The sequence below is a fragment of the Spea bombifrons genome, chromosome 5, assembly GCF_027358695.1.
Source record: "Spea bombifrons isolate aSpeBom1 chromosome 5, aSpeBom1.2.pri, whole genome shotgun sequence".
Classification (NCBI taxonomy): Eukaryota; Metazoa; Chordata; class Amphibia; order Anura; family Pelobatidae; genus Spea; species Spea bombifrons.
The window spans coordinates 100,963,576-100,987,864 of NC_071091.1; the positions used below are offsets into that span (position 1 = coordinate 100,963,576).

At 39.6% G+C, this 24,289-nt stretch overlaps 1 protein-coding gene across 1 annotated transcript; it reads left to right on the forward strand.

The window, feature by feature from the left end:
- The first annotated feature begins 4,613 nt into the window (after window positions 1–4,613).
- COLEC10 (collectin subfamily member 10) lies at window positions 4,614–23,288 on the forward strand. The gene is made up of 7 exons (XM_053466987.1): window positions 4,614–4,647; window positions 11,170–11,359; window positions 16,801–16,872; window positions 19,321–19,392; window positions 21,568–21,621; window positions 22,163–22,258; window positions 22,582–23,288. Exons 2-7 carry the CDS (start codon window positions 11,218–11,220, stop codon window positions 22,971–22,973), a joined length of 828 nt encoding a protein of 275 aa, XP_053322962.1. The 5' UTR covers window positions 4,614–4,647; window positions 11,170–11,217; the 3' UTR covers window positions 22,974–23,288.
- The last annotated feature ends 1,001 nt before the right edge of the window (window positions 23,289–24,289 follow it).

Genomic DNA, 24,289 nt, shown 5'->3' on the forward strand with positions numbered 1-24,289 from the left:
CAAATAGTTCTGTAATGTGCATCGTTCTCTAGTGGGGGCGTCAGGGACATTAGGCTGTAATATTCATCTGTTTATTATTGACAGATCCCATTTAAATGCTCCATTTCTGTTGGTTGTGGTCTGTTTTCTATTACAATTCAGAGGAGATTTACTTTCAGCCATCTGCAGGATAGATCCAAAACTAAGTAATAAACATTTCTGTTTGAAATTGGCAGTCATTGGCAGACTAGATGGGCCAAATTGCTCTTATCTGCCCTCAAATTCTATGTTTCTACTTAAAGGACATGAAAGTCGCAACCAATTTTCTTCCTTATTGAATTTCGCACTCATTAAATTTTTTCATTTCAGGTGAACTGCATACAAGGATGGTCTGAAAGCCGAAGGAAGCCTGTCCTGTGCAGTAGATACAAAGAATAAATAAGCAGTTGTGTTATTTAGTTGTATTGTTATTTTTGTTATATGTGTGTTGTCCAGTACAGAGGGCTAAGCTCACTTGGACTGTGCCTTGTGTGTCATCACGATTTATGGCGGGTTCCATCAATGTAGCTGAACCCTGATACACATCAAAAACCTCAACTATAATATTGCTTGTTTCACCTTTTCGTTTTTTCGCTTGTGGTTTTCTAGCTCACTTCCCCAGAACTACCCTCTTTCTATGTACGGTCATTGAAAGAGTGAGTAATTACCGGTAAACAAGTCTCCTGTACACCTCAGTCAGAGGATAAAGTCTACACTATGCATGCCATTTACTGTAACACAGCTAAAGAGTGAGTCAGTGTCTCCGATGCCAGCCCTGCCTGGGTGAAGCCACACCGTGTAACTAATACTTTATATATAACACTGCGTGCTAACAGAATACAGACTGAAAAGGCCCATATGTGGCCCTTCCCAGACCCACTCCAGTTTAGCATGATAACCTGGTCCATGACCATGGTGTCACCTCTGTGGTACAGATTCTGTGGTGGAACCGGGTAATGCAGCTTGAGCAGTGCAAAAAGCTGTATGCCGAGGAGGAATAAACCACCGCTCACCTCAATACACAACTAGGCGGCAAGGTATGCCCTGGGCCGCCTTGGGACATGGATGTGCAGGGGTCACCGAAACATAGCTTGAAAGGTTGATTACCGGCTGCTTCTCGCACTCCTGCACAACCACCCCATTAGAACCACTCAGTGTCCCATTAAAGGGAAAGATGTCTGGTATTCACTATTCATAAAGAAGGGCCAACACTGGCAGATGGGTTGAGCTGGCATCTTATGCATAATATAATAGCTGAGGAGTAACGCAGTTACTATGCGTTACTGTATATAGGACCAGCCAAACTCTTCCTGCGGCATAAGCCTCACGGGAGTTGGACCTTCATAATGTATTGTGAAGTCATGGAGCTGAAACAGCAACTCACCTGCCAACTCTTACCTTAGTGAATAGACCAGGGGGGAATAAAAGAGAAGCACTGTATGTATCTGTCAGATTAAAGACAACATCCTGCCTACATGATATACATTTATGGCTCCAATCCCATCTTAAAGAAGCATTTTGCCAAACTCTGAATAAAACATTGAGCATTGATAACTACCAGCCAAACGCACCAGGCTGTGGTCGTATTTGTGTCTGAGTAGAATAATTTGTAGATGGCTGCTGAGTGATTTACAGCCTCTGCCAGAGAGCCGAGCTCTGTCCCATACTTCTAGAAAGCAGATGGATCTGAACAAAATACCACAGGATGTGCTACTGGTTATTGGTTTTGCTACCAAAACAATGAGGTTTCAGGCTCTGTTAGAAAAAGCTTCCTGTAACATTATTTTCTCGTTTTATTTTTTTCATAGCTCATCGTTTGGTGATTAAGACCGAGTCTTTCCTTTTTCAACTCTGCTTTGCTTCCCTCGGCCCATTTTCAACATTTTTCCACAACAGAAAACACCTAAACTGTCCCATTTCACACCTCTGCCCTTATCACATCTTACTAATACCACCCCCTGTGGATTGCATACAAACCAGTTCAATGTACAAGCCTCCCAGTGGAAGCAGTAGAGGCTAAAACAGTGAGTAAATTAAACATGCATGGGATAAGTATAAATCTAACCTGGATCTAAGACAAGATCAAGGACTGATTAAGGCCCAAGTCTTTACAAACTACATGGGCTGAAAAGTTCTTATCTGCTTCTATGTTTCCGTGTTACCATCATATAATCTTTCAAACCTCGCTTAAAGTTATGTTCATCTCTACCAGCTTATCTAGAATGAATGTATTTCTTGTACCATTCCCTTTCGTATGCACAGTAGTTGAATGATCATTTACTATCATTTACTAGGCCTCGTATTATACATTTGTATTATTTGAGCCTGTGACTAGCTTAGCGCACCGACATTTTTTCTTTTCCCTGTTTGCACATATTTGAGGTTGTTGGCTCCTCATCAGTCTGGTTGCAGCTTGCTGTCCAGGGGTTAATTGGGAGGAGGTTTAATTGCACCTCCCCCAACACATTAATAAGGTTTTGGTAGCAGTATAAACTGCTTTGTGTGCCCGCTATGTAGGAGGTGAGAGTAGGTTCTCACCCTATTGAGAGTGTGCCTTGACGTGGCGGGTGAGCTTAATTATGCTTTGGCCAATTCATATAACCAAAACCTCTCATTTATATTATGTTTATATATTTGTTGCCAACTTTATTAGGGTAAGAAGCGCAGACAGTTTTTGTTTTTTGTATACTATCATTCCTTGTCTACTCAAGTCTACCGAGTATGTACATATAATAACGCATATATGAATTAGAGACAAGACTTGCCGCATACCCAGGGTTAGGGGTGTATCAGCTAAGACATAGAACTGTGTAACATTGTTTTACGTTTGAATTTAGTACCTTTTATTTAAACAGTTTCTGTGAATTATTCTTGGGCTCAGATCCAATATCCAAACGACTGCAGCTTCCAAAGCATACAGAGAGGAAAACGTGAACCTTTGAAACTGTGTCCAATAAGCTTATTTTTTCAGCGGAGGTAGCCGAGGGACTGGAACATCAACGTAAAAAAGGAGGATGTTCTGGAAATGGTGAAAATGTCATCACTAAATGCATTACTGTATTAGTATATAATAATAATTCCAAATAAAAAACGCACATCCTCTTTTTGCATTTTATCAGTTTAATGAACAAAACATTATATTTCTACTTTCCAGAGTCCATGCTGGCGACCTTGTTGGGTTGGTTGCCAGGACCTTCCCCTTCTTCTGGCGATGTGCCTAGCTGGCTAGACCAGGGCCGGCCCAAGGCAAAATGCCGCCTGGGGCGAATTTTAAAATGCCGCCCCCCCCTTATCTACCCTTCCTCTCCCTCCATCCCTGCCGCCCCCCCCATTATCTACCCTTCCTCTCCCTCCCTCCCTATTATCTACCCTTACCCCCCCCCCTTGTACTTACCTTTCAGCAGTCCTGCGGCAAGTCTCCCTGTTCGGTCTCGGTGCCGGCTTGTAATGCTGAGCACCGGAAATGAGGTAATCTTCCGGCACTCAGCATTATAAGCCGGCACCGAGACTGAACAGGGAGACTCGCCGCAGAGGAGAGAGGGGCGCCAAGTGGGTACTGACAGCATGGTAAGCGAAAACCACTCGGCGCCCCTTTCTCTCTCTTTCACTTAAAAAAAAAAAATAAAAAAAAGGGCTTGGGGCGGCACTTTGCATCCCCTTCAAAAGTGCCGCCTGGAGCGGTTGCCCCACTCGGCTCCATTATCGGGCCGGCCCTGGGCTAGACTTTAAATGAGTGGGAAGTGGGTGGAAAGCAGGCAGAAGTTGGTGAAACCCGAGTGGGGAATGGGCATAACCAAATGATGCTCTCATGTCTGGAGACTTAACATCCTGGAACCTCCCGGAAGCCTCACTTCACCCGGAGACTCTGAGTTAGACAAAGAAGGCTCCCATGTATGCTGATGTCATAAAAAGTGGACTCTGGGCTGCTTTCATTGTAAACAATTTATTGCATTACTTTCCAATATTAGTGTTTTCTTAAAACAGATATTAAGTAATAAAAACTGAATATACGTTAATGGGTTGAGAAATAAGGAATAAGGAAGAACATCTACAACCTTCGGAACATTTTACTGAAATCCATTGATGGGCCTGATTTATCACAGTAGTTTGTGAGTGAGGTTTATCATACACAATATTTTAAGTCTCCTTACAATATTACACTATTATTTATTTATTCCCCTATGTACATGCGCCCCAATTTTTGTTGATCACCATATTTTGCACTGAATTTAATTCACCATGCCCTCTACAAATGTTTGAGATGTCAGAATGTCTCTTGCGCGTTTATTAGTTGGAATTGATCAACTTCCTATTAAAATAAATGAATGCCCATCTCCGGATCATCTTCATAAAAGAAAAAAGTAGGATAATGGTAACTATTAGTAGATGCTGCATTGAAATCGAATCCTATAATACAAATCTTTACAACAGATCATTCATTCACATATTCAGAATATTTTTGTAGTGCGCACACTTTTTAGAATACATCTTGTGCCAGGTTGTTAAACAAGTACCTCCTTTGAGAAATGAAGGAAGGCTCTTTCCAGATCAGCCGGAAAGGAGTTGGGTGTTAACTCTGTATTGCAAGAGCTGGATGCCATAGCAAGAACAGATAAAAGCATTCAGAAGGTAGGTGCCCTGCAATTAAAGCCAGACAAATGCTTGGATTTGAGTTTTTTTGATTTGCTATTGCTTACACTATTAAAACTACCCATTGTTATCAGTAATTAGTATGGTTTATATTAAGTACTTTTGGTCGTTTCAGTATTGCTCATTCGTAAAGATTTGTCCAGTTTAAGTGGTTTTATTTTTTTTTGCATCATCTTCCTTGTACTTGTCCCATAAAAGCACCCTGTAGCAATTCCGCGTGCAAAGTTTGCCCTTTCCTTTCTGCAAGACATTTTTTTAAGTTTTTTGTGACTTTTCAAGCCCTAAAAAGCATTATTTTTAACATTTGGTTTTTGATGCTGCACACTGTGGAAATGAACTATCTACCGCTACATTCCATCAACTTAGGCAGGTGTGGTATAAATGAATGGACTAGTTACTATGGGGAAGGGTTTAAAAGAATGCAGCTGGAACACAGGTATGAGATCTACCATCGCCTACTAAACCTGCACTATTCCTCAATATTTGGAATGGTTAAATAAAAATCTGTCAGCATTAGTACCAGCAACCCTGATCACAGGAGATCGTTTACCTGCCCCGACACACCTGTTTCTTATTTGCTAATCAAAGGACTTGATTAACCAAGGTTGCTCCCAGCTTCCTTTGCTAGAGCCTCATTTCCTGGCCCTGATTGTTGTGGATCCTGTGTGTTTCTTTTTTACCCCTGACGTTGGACTCTAACTATGACCTTGGTACTTTGCTTGTTTGATTTGGATTGTCTGGAATTTGACCTGCAGCCTGATTAGTCATACAGTAAGTTATCCTTTTGTACCGTACTCTGGCCCCCTCCATGCATGACCTCGGCCTGACTCATTTCATCTGACTGATGCCGCCTGCCACTTCTGATGCCATTTTCTTAAAAAGTGATCAGAAGTACTTAGTTGAAAAAGGGTTAGAGGACACAATTGTAGCAATTGATCCAAGGAGAGATCTGACTGCCATTCTGGGGCCAAGAAGGATTTTTTTTTCCCTAGTTTGTGCAAAATTGGAAAGAGCCACAACTCTAGTTAGATAGAGCCGATCTAACAATGTAACTATGAGATTGCAGTCTGTTTTAGTGTTTTACTAGGCTAACAAAGTCTCACTCATGCATATTTTACAGCCCAACAATGATATCGGACACCTTGGAAAACAGTGGCCTAAAGCCAAACAAAAATGATGACTCAAGGACGTAGATACTGATTTGAATAAAGGCTTTTTGGTTAATCTGGCACAGAGCAGCACATTACTAAAAGAATAGCAAGAGCTTGTTCATTGGAACTTAATAAAAAGTAAAAATAAAAAGCCAATGGCGCTTTGATTCATCTAGAGCATCCAGAACAAAATGTGATCACAGGTTTGCTAAGAAAAAGGAATGATGGCTGGAAGTCAAATATTTCAGCGGTTTTAATCTTCCAGCTTTTTATCGTGATGTCCGGCAGGGAGTTCCCCTCTGGTGGTCATAATCAAATTGCTTTGGTTTCCTAAAGCAAAGTACCACAATTTAGAAGTATTAGTACAGCTTATAAGTAAAAGAACAGCTTTATCCTAGAAGACAAAAAAAATATTATGTTCCAGTCTGCCCACTTAAAAGACGCAGTTCCATTTCAGACCCACATCAATCTATCGCTGATTGCTTTTGCGTCACCTGGCAAGTCAGTATTTCTATTACAAATATGAATACAACAACAATAAATATGATTAAAGAATGATTTCTGTGAACATCCAACATTATTTATGTTACCATTGCTGCGTTTAGTTATCCCTGTCATGAAACACGGGTGTTGTGAGTCCCATATGCAGGGGAGTACACAGTAGTAGGCATCCAGTACAAAAAGAGATAAGTGCAAGCCATACCTGGACGATCCGCGTTTAGTCCTGGTCTGATGGTACAAGTGCCGAGGCAGATCTGGATGCAAAGAAGACAAAGCAAACAGGAAAAGTATAGGGACTCAGGCACACGTGTCAGTTTGTCACTACTTCACATCAGGCAACTCCTGAAACAACATAACTAGAACAGAGGAAACAGACCCAAGGTGCTTGTCGTGTAACCAGTAGGAAAGAAACAGGAACGGTGGGGCAGAGAAACAAAGTGAGGTGATAGCCCTGTCACGGACAGGGCATAGACACGCAGGGAGCTAGATGCACACTAATGCAGCAGCAAGCAAAACATGGAGCCTGACAGTTCCAGACAGGAGACCAAGGTTAACATTTTTCTATGTGATTATTAGAGAACACTTGTTCAGTTATTCATCTTGGGCAGTAATTGAGTGAGGTAACCACACAGAATGCCACGGTAAGGTGAATGCAGGGGTAGATTTATAATGGGACACAAAAATGGCATGTGCAGCAAAGGTACGAGTGGCAGGAAGCCCCCACTGCTGCTTACATACGATAGTGTATTTTATAGACTTGTGAATTCGTATTCGGGCGAACATGAAAATGAACACAGAGGGTGCGTTTTCATTGTTTAGCCCGAATACCGAAGAAACAAACAAGGCAGCGGCAAAATGTACGCGAAGACGCACAACATGAAGAATCTTTGTGTTTGTCTTCGTTAATATCTCCTTACTAATCTCCCTGGTCCCTTCCCTGTCTACACAGCATCGCAGGGGTTAACGGGAACGGGAATCTATAGGATAATGCAAGGAGTTAAAAATCCGTGCGAGCGACTCTATTGGTGGCCAGCAGGGAGCTCCTCAGGCATCAACCAAAGTCGCCTTAAAGAACCTTTAATTCCTGACTCCTTCGCCGTCAGGAGTTGATGGCAGAGGTGGCCCCTGCTGGCGACCAATAGAGTTGCTCATACGGACCTTTAAAACGGGCGAATATTCGTGGAATACGAAGATTTTTTTCCCCACGAAGACGAACGCGAAGAGTTGGCCGGAGCCCAAGTCTAGTGATTTATGTATTTTCCTGCACTACACAACATGAATTTACTCATTGGGCTTGGTGGTGGTGGTGGTGGGGGCACTTGTTTCTAGAGCAGGGGTATTTGCAGAAACTCAATTTCTGGAGAATGATCAATGATGGCAAAATGAGCATCCTATACCCTGTCATGTGACATGATAAACCTGTATTTGTTTTATAATCACATTCTACAGTGGAAAGCATGGCTTTTTACTTGAAAGGAAAATAATGGCCCACACAAGTGTGTAATGTGTTTCATGTCGGTCACACCTAGGAACTCTCCGGGTTACCCCCTTATACTTCAGGAGAAGCACCGCATTTGCGGTCCCACCCATTCCCCCCTCAAACAGCAGTGTGTCCTGCGACGTCAGCGGGACCACCCACCAACATCAGCGGGACTTCCTGCCCGCATCCCGCAAAGGGGCCTCTGGGTAGCTGTAGCCATGAAGTTTCCAGGTATGATCGTGCATGGAATGGCCATTAAATAGCCAGTCATTGGTAATAAGGCAGGAGTATATATGGAAAATAGCCCACTTAAGTATGCTTTAATAAAATTTAGTGCACAGTAGAATAGACAATGGGGTCTATTCACCAAAGGGAGAGTTTGAGTTTCAACTCTCTCATTCAAATATTCATTATAAAGGACCAGCACTCACAAGTTCCTCTAGAAAGATGGTTAGTACTAGCCTTGTATAATGTATAATTCAATGTGTAATAAGAGTTTGAAGAAATCTTGCAAATTTAATTATACATTATAAAGAGCCTTCCAAGCTCACCTGAAGGAGAATCTAACCATTGTTGGACCTTCACTCTGCATAGTGAAGTGAAGGAGGGTACATAAAATGCTGGGCTCTCTCATTGCTCCCTCTGCTGGTTGATAGCAATTATTGCAATTGGCAATGCAGCCCTGCTTGTTGATCAGCACAAACAGAGATCAGGAGGAGAAGAGGTAGAAAAACAGCTTCTTTCCTTACAAAATAAAATTTAAAAAAAAAATGAAGAAAAAAGGGGAGGGGAATAAATAAATCGATTGGGAGCCCAGTGATGTCACCAACGCATCAAAATGTGTATGAGAACCCTCCACAAATGAAAATAAACCTTTTCTTCAGAAAAAATTGCCCCACAGCCCTTTAACTACATGTAAAGTAAAATAAAAATCACTGCCCCCAAACTCATTAAGCCAATTGTATTCAGAATTATGTAATATAGGGTAATATGTAAAGCATGGGTCCTCTGGAACATAAAAATATGTATGTGGTGAATGACTAATCAGGAGATGTTGTCATGTATTATGTATTTCTAGAGAAGATCCTACTTTTCCTGAACAAAATTCTGTATAACTTGAGCAGGTTTATTAAATATGAAAAAGGGGAATCATGGTTTAACACTCAAAATGACCAAATACTATTATGGTCCTTCGGTTACGAGAACCCCCGGGTCTGAAGGGGTTAAACTAACACATTTCATAGATTGCTTTATAGAGATTTTAACAGCATGTAAATCTTAAAGATGGTAGACTTCATGATCACTAACCAGAAAATAAACATGCAACTTCTCAAAAATGTACTTCTTTCCTATGCGATTCTTTCTACTGACTAAAGTTGAATAAACCTACAATACATGTAATAGACAACTGCATTACGAGACAATATGTGAAAGTGACAGGTCCTCTTTTAAGTTGAAGAATTGGTGCTTCTTATGTCTACATGGTCTCCAAATGTTGGGGAGCAAAAAGTCTATCAAGAGTTAAAACATTAGGCAAGGTGATTTATTCTAAAGACTGAAATGCCAGTAAATGTAACACACGCTACCTACTATTACTAGAAGCACAATCTTGTAAGGAGAATATTTTTGGAGTATTTCTGGATACAGGGTGGCGATCTCCGTGTGGGCTGCTTTTTAGTGAATGGATGACTCTCATTTAAATACACACTCCTACAATAAATAACCCCTCGGTAATTAAATGATGAATCATATACATATTTTTATAAAATGATGACATAATTTTATGTCTTGAGGAATGGTGTCATGCTACCAACATTAGATATAAAAATGACATTTTGCTGTGTTGTTCTCAAAGACTGCCCTGTATTTAGTCCTCTCCATGTGTCATGCTGTTCAGGTTTGGCGAGTGTTTTTCCCCGAGACTTTAATGTTAACATAACGTTTAGTGAAATGAGTAAAAAGAAACATTTTGGAAGCTATTTAAGGAGTGCTAAGTTCTACAGAGAGTGACTTATCGTATATTTATAGAAGAAGCCCTATGAATGTCTGAACCTACAAATCAGAAATTAAGTGACTTAATCTTTTCCCTGACCTCTAACTACAGCCCGTCTGCGGTATTATTTATAACCTGTATGGAAGCACGGGCTGAAACTGTTTAAGAAATACCGCTATATTTTTTTTTCACATAGGCCTTCATAGGCCTTTTTTTACTCTCAAGAGAACTACCTAACCTATACTAAAAATAATGAATTAATTTACCCGTTAATGCGTAATTCCTCCTGCACACCAATATAAGAAAGATTTCCGTAATAGTTTTTGGAAGAGTAAAAGAAAAGTGCCCAAATACACAGGGTCTACCCACCCGCTGAACTATGCATTATACAGGGTCGGGAAACCTATCAGTAACCTGACTTCATGATGAATAGCAAAGTGAGAGTTAAAACCACAGCTCTCCCTTTAGTGAATAAAGGTCATAGGATTGTTATTAGTGACATTGCCTTCATCTGTAAGAAGCAGTGACAGTAATGAGAATTAGGCTGAATATACGGAAGCATCATTTCTCCCATGAAAAAAATGTGCAATTAGCGTTTCTGAGATAACGCTTATCTAAACACAAAACCGAATCATGACATAGCCAACTGTTCACTGAAAATATCTGTTTTCTTTTCAAGATCTCAATGTTTTGGGTCATATCTGTTGTTTTTGGAAAATGAGGTCCAGTTAATGAAACTAGCCAATGGGCATCAGGCTACGACGAGTAAATGCAGGGGTTAAGTTATTTCTAACTATAGGCTTGGATCAGTAAGCGAACTCAAGTAGAGGGGAAAAAAAAACATTTTGGCTTTAGTTTTGTTGAATAAATCATGAATCGGTGTAATATGTCATGTGTTGTTGTTCATCTGAGGTTATATTTACCTAATTTTTAGACCTGCTAAAGAATAGATGATTGTTATTCTGTTCTGATATGTAAAACCATAGAATAGAAGAGGGTGTACTTTCTTTTTCACACAACTGTATATAAATGAGCATAATTTGGTTTCTAATATCATTGTAAAAGTAACAATTTTAAACTAGGCAGTCAGAATGAGGAGATTTAAGTGCGTCCGGTTATCTGCATTATTCGTTTGCAAAGTTTCACTTTCTACCAAATGCTGTTAGGGGATAAAAGACTAACAAGCGCTGTCTATTCTCATGAAATCATGTTCGTCTCATTGGCCGTTTCCCCAACGTAGAGATAAATGGATGTAAACAAATGTCACTTTAAAATAAATATTCTTGACAGTGAACAGAATAGTGTATCCGAGATAAAACACTCCAAGCATTCCAAATTATGTATGCACTTAATGAGTTGTCTTTTGTTACAAACAGTCATTGGGAAATCAAAGGCTGAAGGAGCAATTTCTGCCGCCAACAAACATGGGGTGTGCGAAGATCTTGCATCTGAGTACGTATGTTACTTTACTGGCCTTCTTCCCCCTGCGCGCCTACAGCACAGACGTCGAGAACCGTTCTGCGCCCGACGCATGCTCAACACACACAATTTTACCAGGACCCAAAGGTGAGAACTTTAGATTTCAACAGCACTGAATGGTCTATAAAATGTAAGAAAATGGTATATCACTAATAGTCACAAAACATAAAACGTAAAAAAAAAGTTTTACAAATAGTGCACAAGTTATGTTATTGTTTTTAGATGGTGCACCAGCATTAAATATAAATGAGTGTGGGTATAATCTTCTGTCTCATTAGCTGCTTATTTATGCATCATTTTGAATCTTTGTAAATATACATATATATATATATATATATTTATATATTTATATGTATATTTTTTTTTTAAACTGGAGCAGGAATCAGGCAAGAAGAGATAACAAAACAAGAGCCCTAAATACCCATGGCGTAATGTTCTTGTTTTCTTTGTATACGTATATATTGTACTATGTGGCAGATAAAATATTTTTAAACAGCAGAAACAAACTTTTAAAATTTTAAATATATATAGCTATATTTGTTTTTAAAAAGTGTTAGTGCCCCAGTTGAGTTAAAGATCGGTATTAATGCATTACATGGTTCCTGTAAGTATTTCGATGCCTTCTTAGAATTTTTAGTTTTTGTACAAAACCTAACTTTTCACGATGTTCTTCATATGCAGTATATATATATGACTGCTTTGCATGAGAGTGTAATAAAGAAATTCTAATAAATGAGCATACGTGGGTAATTCACCCAAAGGTGGTCAAGTTCAAACCACTACAGTAGTAAAATATCCAGTGCAAACCAGTGCCGTGCGTTCGGTTTACCAGGGTGTACTCACAACACCGCGTTAATTTGTTACACAAATGCACAGTAGCAAACCAAAAATAAAAAAATCTGATAGAAATTATGGGGATTTTTTAAATATATATATTGTGTTGCGCACTTACCATTTAATTTTATATAGTGTATTTTTTGTTCTAGCCAAAACAGAAAAACAAAGTTTTGTATTTTTAACATTTGTGAATATTTTGTGATAAAAACTTGTATATTTGCATGTGAAAAAAATCCACTAACTGATGCATTGAAAACTAGGATTTTTTTTCAAAATCACTTATTTTTCTAAACAAAAAAATATTGTCAAACAATAAAAGTGCCAAGGTGACAGCTCTACTAAGACTTTTAAAATGATGGGAAATGAGGGTTAATGCAACGTCTCGGGAGTCTCCAAGGCCTTCAAAGGGCTACGTTCCAAAAATATCATGATGGGGGACTCGCGCGCATCCACCGCCATCATTTCGACATCTCGATGGTACTTAGTATGCGTCTTAAATAATTGACCAGGCCTGTGTTCTATGATGGAACAATACATGGCTTCAGCTTCTACACCTATGCACAAAGGAATGGCATTGAAATCTGGACTCTCAGGAGTCTTTAAAAACAGAAATGAGATCCCTTGGCACAGATAAAGCATGAATAAACTCCATAGAGCGAAACATTCTTCAGAACATCTTGTTCTTTGTTGTACACTCTGGTCTAAGGTTACATTTCCATCGCATTCCATAGGGACTTCCGGCATAATATTTTTTGTGGCAAGTCTTGTACACAGTTGATGTTTGGAAATAACATGGATTGGTTGGGAATTCAAATTCCCGAGAAGCTATGTTATTGTTGGTGTTTTATTTATATTGTGAGACATGATCTGCAAGTGTCTTGTTTCAGAAGCAGCTGAACACTCTTAGGTGGGTGAAAGAGAACTGTATTTTCATAAGATTGAAACTATTCATCACCATTTCTTTTTTTAATGGTCCTTACTTGATCTTATGCCCTTACGGCAGATCGGGTGCTGAAAAAGTTAGTGTGCGGCTGAACATATCCATCAACATCATCAGCCTTACAATGCCAGGGCCTTCTGGCCATTGCCAGTTTGACCTTGCTTTGGCATAAATGGGAAGATCTGAAAAAAATCCTGGTGGAAACCATTTATTGGGTAATTTATACCAACAAACAACTTGTCTATGCTGCTGCTTCATGCATCATGACGAGCTGTGGTGTTCACAGGTGGGCTACATGGGTCTTCAACAGAGAACGTAGAGGACTACATGTTGCTTAGCTTCACGGGGCATCTCTATGGTTTCCCAAGCATGTCTGTCAAGGGCAAAAGGACAGTAAAACGTCCAGCTCTCTACAAAATGAGAAAAGTCAGGACAAGCGAAAAAATTATTAAAATAAGCATAAAATAACCACCGGCGGTGCTGCTCCACCTACCAATTTTGTAATACAGCATGAGAAACATTCCTAGTGCCGTTGAATGTCTAAACTCTTCTGAGAAATAATTTTATAAACTTTGCTTGATTTACATTTTTTTTTTGCCAGGAACACTTAGTTTCTGCTCCGGCATCACATAAAAGTGTAATAGGTAGCTGTGATAGAAAATCATTTTTGCAGTTTTTTTTTTTTTAGGTGATCAAACTGAAATAAATGACAGACGTTAGTAAGTGCCGTTAATGCTTTGTCAAAGTGGATCATTACCATTCTCAAAGAGCACAAAGATGACTCGTTCCGTATTTTTGGTGCCCAATTAAGTAGAGTTTATAATAAAAAAATAAATAAGGGAAAATCTATTTCAAAGCAGCTGTACAAAAACATTTCAAGTTGTAATAGATACTGAACCTGCCAACTAGCCCACACTTCCTAAAGAGTATGTGATTGTGATGCCCACATCCTGTGGGCTACTGCAATTGTAAACCAACGTTCCTGTCCCGTGGCCTCGGCTACGCTTTGATTTCAGAGAACCTGTAATTTATTGAATTTGTTTTGGATGTCCAGATCAACAGATACCCAATTAACGCTTTACACTCCTACATCATAATATTTCCAGTAAACTTCCTATTATCTAGTCATTTCTAAAAGAAGACTTGGGTTGAAAGGGTGAGAAAATGTGGGAAGAAGAAGACTTGTTTACAGAATTCCAAGTAAAACATAATATATATTAAGTAATAGCATATAAAAATAAAATGATTGGTAAAACTTGGAACAGACTAAACGTGGAACAGTAAATTCCGGGGTAGTGCATAGAGTCATCCTTTTGGCTCTGAAGTCAGGTTCTATAATCTAGGAGATGCAAATGGTTTATTCAGGGAGGCCGACAACCATAATGTGGTCCGGCACGTAGACAAATAAAACATCTAAAACTTGGGGAAAGGATCGTGTTTATATTACTGGAGCATTGAAAATTCTTCCTTGGTACAGGGGTGTGGAGTATGTTGGCACGTTACATATAAACTAATGACGTTAAATCTAATGATGAGCAGAGTCCTGACCTCTCGTTTGTGGAGCTCAAGATATACTCTTCCTAGATCCCTTGAAACTATAATCACCACAAAGCTTCCTCTTTGACAGACCACGGTTTTGGTGTCAGGAGGGTGTGAAAAGACCACCTCTTTTAAAACATTCAGGGAACACTAAAGATTCTAAGTGTTTTTGCAAATCCATAAACACATTACAAGCGAATCAGAAGGCAAGTGGCAATACCATTAATAAGGGAACAGATTAGTAGGGTTTTTACAGTCTTCATACAATTACTTTAAAGAAATATATGTTTCTACTTTTCAGGTGCTTTTCAAAAAAGCAATTTTTTTTAAATAGCTATTGTCAAACTTAGTGAAAGAAGCTAACATCAACAATAGAAAATCATGCATTCTAATGGGCAAAAGACCACGACCTCCATTATACCCGCCGTCTAGACCAAAACCACTTTTTCACAATTATGTCTCTTTATTGACTAAAGGCTTATCAGAGTTATGGCTGCAAGTACAAGGTTAGTAACATAGTAACATAGTAACATAGTTCATAAGGTTGAAAAAAGACCAAAGTCCATCAAGTTCAACCTATATACATATTGTGTCCCTACTGTGTTGATCCAGAGGAAGGCAAAAAACCTTTATGAAGCAGATGCCAATTGCCCCATACCAGGGGGGAAATTCCTTCCCGACCCCAAATATGGCAATCAGAATAAATCCCTGGATCAACGTTCTGTCCCTATTAATCTACTATCCATAACTTGTGATATTATTGCTTTCAAGAAACACGTCCAGGCTCCTTTTAAACTCTTTTATTGAGTTTACCATTACCACTTCCTCTGGCAGAGAGTTCCATAGTCTCACCGCTCTTACTGTAAAGAACCCCCGTCTGTGCTGGTGTAGAAACCTTCTTTCCTCCAGCCGTAGAGGATGTCCCCTTGTTATAGATACAGTCCTGGGTATAAATAGGTCCTGGGAGTGATCTCTGTACTGCCCCCTTATATATTTATACATAGTTATTAAGTCCCCCCTAAGACGTCTTTTTTCCAAACTAAATAACCCTAATTCTGATAGTCTTTCTGGGTACTGTAGTCCTTCCATTCCCCTTATTACTCTGGTTGCCCGTCTTTGAACCCTCTCCAGCTCCACTATATCTTTCTTGTACACTGGTGCCCAGTACTGTACACAGTATTCCATGTGTGGTCTGACTAGTGACTTGTACAATTGTAGAATTATTTCCTTGTCGTGGGCATCCATGCCCCTTTTGATGCACCCCATGATTTTTTTTGCCTTAGCAGCAGCTGCCCGACACTGGTCGCTACAGGTAAATTTACTGTTAACCAAGACTCCTAAGTCCTTTTCCATGTCAGTCGTCCCCAGTGTTTTCCCATTTAATACATATTCCCAGCCTGGATTTTTCTTCCCCATGTGCATAACCTTACATTTATCTGTGTTGAACCTCATCTGCCACATCCCAGCCCAAGCCTCCAACCTATGCAGATCCATTTGTAATCGTGCACTGTCCTCTATTGTGTAAACCACGTTACAGAGCTTAGTATCGTCTGCAAAGATTGATACTTTACTATACAATCCCTCTACAAGGTCATTAATAAATATATTAAAAAGAATAGGACCCAAAACTGACCCCTGTGGTACCCCACTAGTAACAGTCACCCACTCAGAGTATGTACCATTAATAACCACCCTCTGTTTCCTATCACTGAGCCAGTTACTTACCCACATACACACATTCTCAGGTTACATAACATAACATCACAGGGGAGCTATTTCTCCAATTGTTCTCTTTGGTGCTGTGATTAATACATTCAGACCGACTTGATAGGTTAAGTCATTCATCACAAATAACTATATAGAGAATCTTGTATGACTTGAAACCAGGTCTTGCAGAATATGTACACTCCATATCTGTGCTTTCTATGCCATAGCTGGCAAAGCCCCCTAGCTTTCTTTGCCATGTGTCCAAAAGTGAAGGCCCAAGTTATGGTGATCCGTCCCATGGGGCACTGATCTCCCTGTCAGTGTACTGACCTGGGCCTAAATACATTTCTGCATTATATTTGGAAGTTTTAACATTTGAAACTTTACATGCCAGTAACCAAGTCTCTGAATTTCCATCTCTCCATCCATGTGCTACGTTTTATTTTTAAATGGTATGCCAAATTTGTGTATTATTCTCAATATACACTTTGTATGTATTTTTTAGGTGAACCAGGCCAAAAGGGTGACGTTGGTGAAATTGGAAAACCAGGAAAGGAAGGTCCCAAGGGTCGAAAAGGTATTTGTTGCAGTTATACAAATACAGATGTGTTTTCTAAAGCTTTTCTATTTACCTAACTTTTTGTGGATGTCGGATGTCTCCTCCAGTAGATATTTTTAGTAGCTTTTGCTATGAAAGCCCTCTTTAATTAATGCATATATCAAACAGATGCAGTAAATCTAAGACAAGACCAAGAGCTGATTAGCATCTTGATGTCAGGAGAAATGGGCAGACTGGGTGGGCCTGTTGGTTCCTATTCTATGTTTATATGTAGTTGGCCAGTTTTGGTGATTGGATGGTGTTTTCCTGGTTAATGATATGATGAGGTTTTGACCTCTGCTACTGGATTTGACATTGGGTGATCTCCATCTCTCTTGATCCTTTGGCCTTTTTATAGATGTAAAGGCTGTCACCGTACCTAGAGGCTCAACCAAAGAACATTACAGGCAGACAATCTACATCAACAGGCGACGTCTAGTCATCTCTGACCAAGGGTGCAACTGTACATATTGTAAATCACACCCATACATTTTTGAATTGGATCTTAGAGTAGTTTACAGTCTAATCTGTATAAGAAAAATAGAAAACAAAAACCCTTTCACGTGTGATATAGTGACTTAATACCTCGTCATGCAATTTGGTTTGTGCAGCACACCTACCATTTCCCAGGCATTTGTGAACGACATTTTTACGAAGAAGATTCTATTACATGTCATTGTCTATTTAGATTATATTCTCATTCATTCCAAGACTCTTGCTGACAATTGTAAGCACATAAAAGCCGTTCTCTGGAGGCCTTGTGAACTTTGAAAATGACCTTTTTTTTTATTCCACTATTTGACATAATAGTTTGCCTGAAAATTGAATTACTGTATTTAACAGCGGCCCTTGTGTCATGATTCCATAGAGCTGTTTGTAAGAAACTTGGGATCAGTTCAACAGTCAAACAGAAGGAACCAACCAAACATTGGACCAATCTGTGACTGTGGGTCATGGCAGCCAGTCTACTTTGGAGACAGAATTCTTAGAATTTGCTTTGTCGCTGGTCCATTCAATGTTCCCCATTGTTGCTGACAAAAAAACATTGCTCTCTTCCCGGAGACCATGTCTGGATCTCCATGTATAATTTACACCTGCTTGTCCCATCTGCTGAACTTGCTCTCAGATTCCCAGGACCATTGAGGAGATTTGCCCAAATTAGTCTGAGAATTATCTGATAGATGTGCCCCACAGCATGAAGATACCATGGGCAGTGATGTATTCTGGCCTCTGACGTATAACAATCACTCTACAGAGTAATGAGGCTCACTGCAACACCACTGAAAGGGCTGGTCAAAAGGGAGATCACGGATCTCCCCAATCGTCCCTTTAACACTATAGAGGATTGTACCGAGTCAGCGCCGCCTCCATAGGTTACGTTCAGCTGACACCACAAATCCTCATGATATGGTGTCCATATCCCTGCACCGAGAAAAAGCTAGGCAGCACTGCCCTGATTCAGGCTTAGGGCACCACAGAAGATTAATACTTCACTGACCACAGCCATGGATCTTCTAACCTGATCGATGTTGAGCTCTGTATCCCAGTTCTCTCCATCTCCTTCTCCATCCCTATAAAGACTGCCCGAACCAAAGAACAACTTCACAAGCGCATACCCTCCCCCCAACATTTCAGGTTTCCAAATCTGGACACCTTTGTTGGGCGGCACCTACCATTCTTGTCCGGACACCTTGCGGTGCTCAGTGTCACAAGGTGATCATGGGGGAGCTGTGACATAACAGCACAAAACTATCGATTTTAAAGCATTGCGAGATGGTTAAGGGAGATCAAAGAATCATACGGCGTGAGAAAAGACATTGTCCCATGGTGTACACATAAGGTGGAGTTTTTATACATATATATTATATATTTTATGTGGGCTTATCTAGCTCATAGAACTATAGATATGGGGGAAATGACAGATCCACTTTAGAGCTGCCCCTCTAAATACCCTTTCCCCACTGCTTTTGTTTAAGCATTGAAGAATTGTTGATGTATTGTTACAAGACTACATTTTTTTTTAGGCATTGGGCTGGAAAACTTGTAACAGGGCAGAACATATTCGCCAAAAGGCAGCTCTAGTCCCACCACAGGGTATACAAGGTGTCTGCCTAAAAGGGAATATGACAATTTAGAACTGATGTTGAATTTAGAGAAACATTTGTTTGTTTTTTGTGGTGCTTGCTCCACATTTAGCACTTTGCCTCAGAATTACTCCAGTTACCTATAGTTGCCTATATATTGTGTATACATAGCAAAAGATGGATAGCAGTCTATAAATGGCACCATTCCCAAATAGACAAAATCCTTTTGAAAAAGATTTAAACTTCAAAATAATCATGATAACATAAAATAAATCTATTCAGACATTATTACACTTAAATTATAGGTATGTTTAATTGAATTTGCTTGTGTGTTGCTTGCCAGGTGCTACAGGAGGACTGGGGGATGTAGGCGACCAGGGACTCATCGGGAAGTTTGGTCCAATCGGCGGCAAAGGTAGGTTTAAACACATATTTTAAACACAGTCAGGGATATTTGGATTGTACATTGATTCGAGAGCCTGCCGATTCCTAATGTAGAGGCCGTGTAACAATGCTGTCCTCATCATGGATCATACTCGGGGGCTCTGCGCCTTTTAATGTATCCTCCAGCGCTTGGCTGTTGAGTGGGCACAATGGACAGTTGTTTTGGGCTCCTAAGATAAACTTGGGCTCAGAGCAGCCGCCACTTTTGTCCCACATTAAAAATGCCTTGAGTAAGGAATATTCAAATGCAAACAAACAATGCTCCCCATCCGTACAGAGGAATTGCAGCGAGGAACACATACCAGTGACACAGGAGTATTAGTTTAGTTGCAATACACTTCTAATAGAATCAGGATGTATATTCACAGTTTGATACTTTGCTAGGTTATTGCCCCGAGGCATGGATATTTAAGGCTGCGCTGCCCTCTGCTGGAGGAAGCGCTTAAGCATCTTTAACTTTTACAACCCACAATGTAATCAAGTGACCCCAAATTCAAGTGATGAAATGACCAGAAAAGCCATAAATATTCCATCCATCATCAACCTAACTAACAGCTAATCCTACAGTAATGAATTCTGACTACAGCTTATTCGCTGATGAAAGATTGAGACAGAGCATTTTTTATCGAAGATGTTCTGCAGCAGCACATTGATAACCTTCATTTGCTACAAACAACCAAATTCAAACCTGCTCCGCCATGTGCTGATGGTACACACTGAAAATAACGTAAATCAATTCAGCAAAAATACAATGTTCACCTTCCGAGGGTAACAAGGTGCCAATGCTGGCGTGACTTAATCAGCATCAATGGACACATATTACAGTCTGCTGTAAAGAGGTTCTGCAGCAGCTCTGCTCAATCCTTCTAATGCAAGCACCACTTCCCAGCCCTTCCGGGGGCCCAGATATGATCTCAGATAACTTCTGGAATACCTGACCCGGCTGGGCACCTCCGTTACGGGGGCACCGGGAGCAGGACTGGTGAGAGATCTTATTGGCGCTGTGGCATGGGGATGAGGTCACTTTTCAAATTGTGCACCAGAATACACTCCAAAAGGTTAAAATGCTTGGCATTTAAATAACTGTGTGTGAAATCCCATGGTTTTATTTAATATTGCACCTTTTTTGTAAGTTAAGGAATGCAATAGAAGGCAAAGGGTCTCCATCTATAAGTACCTGGGACGGAAATCCAGCCCTATCTGGGGCATTTACTAATTGGCATCCACTTTTAACAATTCAAGACCTGAGGCAATAAACCCTTGCCGGAAACAAAATATTGATAGCAACTGATAGAAACCTGACACTCGCCTAGCTTTGTATTAGTTTATGGTTAACCATCACTGATATATCTATCATGTTCTTTATGATAAGTTCATTTTTATTCATATTCTCTCTTAGGGATAAACACATTATGCATTCCAAGCACGTAGCGATGATTGAAGAATATTTACCATTCTTAGTAAATCACAGTGATTATTTTACACTGTGGATAGTAGTGACTAAAAGACTATAGAACACTTCAAAAGTACTGGGTACGCCAAGGAAGCCAGTCTCCTGATTTTTAGATTTTAATAGGTTAAAAAATATTTTTGGTTTGACTCGCAAAAAACCCCAAAACAACTGGATCTCCACAGTTTTTTGAGCATCACTTGCAAAAGGCTTTGGACTCCTTCGTGACCCACAGAGTACGGACTTTTTTTTTTTTTAACAATTTCTTTTTGGTAAAAAAAAAAAAAAGTTGAATATGCTCAATAATTACGACTGTATAAATAACTGGACAACCCAGTGAATTTTTTTCTAGGTTCATTTTTAATGGTTTATAGGTCGTGAGAGTTGTATTTCTAGTCTTTTGGCTATCCCTGAATACCGGCCATTGTAAATAGTCAAAATATATAAACAGGTCACTAAAACTACCAAAAACGAAAACATTCTCAGTCAAAACATGTTTCCACCCTTAGTAAATATTCCGGGAAAATATTACCTCGTTAAACGTTGAGCACAGATGAAGGCTTTTCATTGAAGCGTTATGGTCTGTGAAAATCCTACTCTAATCAACATGTTATTGATTTCAAATGGGCATTTCTTATATATTTGCCAATACATGCTGATAACCACATACAAAAAAATAAAATTACTTTTTTTTAGGTGATAAGGGTTACAAAGGCTTACCTGGTGTTCCCGGAGGAAAAGGAAAGCCAGGTACTTAATTTTAAAGAATTATTACACTAAAGAGCAGGCCGTGGTATATACATTTCCTATAGATTGTAAGCTCCTTTGAGCCGGGGCCTCCTCACCTGTTGTCTCTGTTAGTCAAATTGTTATGTTATATACTACTTGTTATGTCCTGTCCACCCATTGTACAGCGCTACGGAATCTGATGGCGCTATATAAAACAATAATAATAATTTATCTGCTTACCATATAGATCACAGCTGCCCCCCTTTGGTAGTATCGTTCCATCGGTAAGATGCAAAACCTTTTGCCAACCCTCCCAACAGCCTTTTATACTATGGTGTCCTTATTTCAGTACTGAAAAGCTATAATAAAACACCCAAAAAGGGTGTTTTTTTAATTCATGTGTATATGTAAAATATTTATGAAGTCATCTGTATAGACTTCTTAATGAGCTGCATTACAGATTGGCATCAGCCCCCCAACACTCAAAACAAAGGGTTCATCAGCCCTCTTCGAAAGTTGTTTTTTTTAATATCTTTTCTTTTCTTTATTTTTTAACAAACAGGCAGCTTCTGTGATTGTGGCAGATACCGGAAGGTTGTGGGCCAGCTGGATAATAATGTTGCACGTTTAAAGTCATCGCTAAACTTTGTGAAAAATGGTAAGTTTTTGCCGTTAAGAAATTAAAGTCTGCTACTGGCAGAGCATGATGGGAATTGTAGTCCGTAGCAGGTGACATTTCCCTTCTAAAATCCGACAGTGCCAAACCCTGGTAAAACAATTTCAACAGAAGACCCGGGGCAGGCCAACTTGACGATTATATGTTGTGAAATAAAAATGTAACTGGGTTACTGCTATTCTATGTAGACCTGATTGTGTGGTCAGCCGTTGACTTGCCAGTTTAAGAAATCATATGAATTAATTGAATCAAGTAATGAAACAACAGGGATTAATATAAATGACATTTATCTCTTTTGCACCAAGTGATTGCTGGGATCAGGGAGACAGAGGAGAAGTTTTACTACATAGTGAAGGAAGAACGGAGTTACAGGGACGCCCTGACACAATGTCGGATCAGAGGAGGCACGTTGGCCATGCCCAAGGATCAAGCAACCAACTCTTTGATTGCCGACTACATCTCTAAGATGGGATTGCTCAGGGTATACATTGGAATAAATGACATCGAGAAAGAAAAGCACTATGTTTACACTGATAATACCCCTGTGCAGAACTTCAGCAACTGGAAAGAGGGCGAGCCCAACGATGGCTCAGGGTACGAAGACTGTGTAGAGATGCACGGAACCGGTGTTTGGAATGACGTAGAATGTCATCTTACAATTTACTTTGTGTGTGAATTTCTGAAGAAGACAAAATAGTTTTTTTTTAAAAAAGGGATGTCCAGAATTACTCATAAAAACCCACTTAACTAAGTGTATCACTTACCCAGAAAGTTCTATTCTCTAACCTTCTAGGACAAGAATTGGACATCTCTGTCTTAAAAGAATTCCATTATATATTTTATTATTACTACGACATTTGTTATTAAAATGTATTATTAGATTATGTTTGTTGTCCTACAATTTGATACCATGTAACGTTAAGACGATAAAGAGTTAAAGTATGCAATGGAAAACATAAGCCTTCCTTATGTAAATATAATTCCTATTAATAAATTAAATATAAAAACCCCACTTGAAAAAGGTACAGCTTCATTCTTCCAAAAGTCGGCCTAAAAATTAGGTAAATACAACATAACAACAACACATGACATATTGCACCGTGTCGTGATTTATTCAACATGAATAAAGCCAAAATGGAGAAGCCATGTGTGAAAAACTAAGTACATCCTTACTGCTTCCATGGGAATTAAGATGCTAAGTAGCAGAAGTGTGCTACTAATCAAATGCCCTTGATTAATTAATCATTAGCAAGTGAGACCACCACTACAAAAGCCAAAGTTTTAGCAGTTTGCTGTTCTGGAGCATTCAGGCGTGTGTCAACACAATGCCAAGGAGGAAATACATCAGCAATGATCTTAGAGAAGCCATTGTTGCTGCCCATCAATCCGGGAATGGTTATAAGGCTATTTCCAAGCAATTTAAAGTCCATATTTCTACAGTGAGAAAGATTATTCAAAAGTGGAAAACATTCAAGACAGCTGCCGTTCTTCCCAAAAGTCGACGTCCCAGCAAATTCACCCCAAGGTCACACCGTGCAATGCTCAGAGAAATTGCAAGAGTTACATCTCAGACTCTACAGGCCTCAGTTAGCATGTTAAATGCCAAGGTTCATGACAGTACAATTAGAAAAATACTCAACAAGAAATATTTGTTTGGAAGGATTGCCAGGAGAAAGCCTCTTCTCCCTAAATGATGAGGCATTCAGCGACATCGAAAACCCACCCCAGTACGCACTGTGACCACCCTGGCGGTAAGAAGCAACACTGTGAGAGATTTTGCTTCTTGCAAGGTGGCGGCACCCTTTAAAAAAATAGTTCTCAAGAGGGTCTCTCCAGACCCTTCTGAGAACTCTGGGCTCCCCCTGCAGGTTCAATACAGGTACTTCATTCAACCATGCAAGTCAATGGAGCCCAATTTACTAATTACAATGTGATTTGTAAAATTAATTTTAAAAAAGGAATAATACTTAAATACTTAAAAAATAGTAAAATATAAAAATAATTCCCCACTGA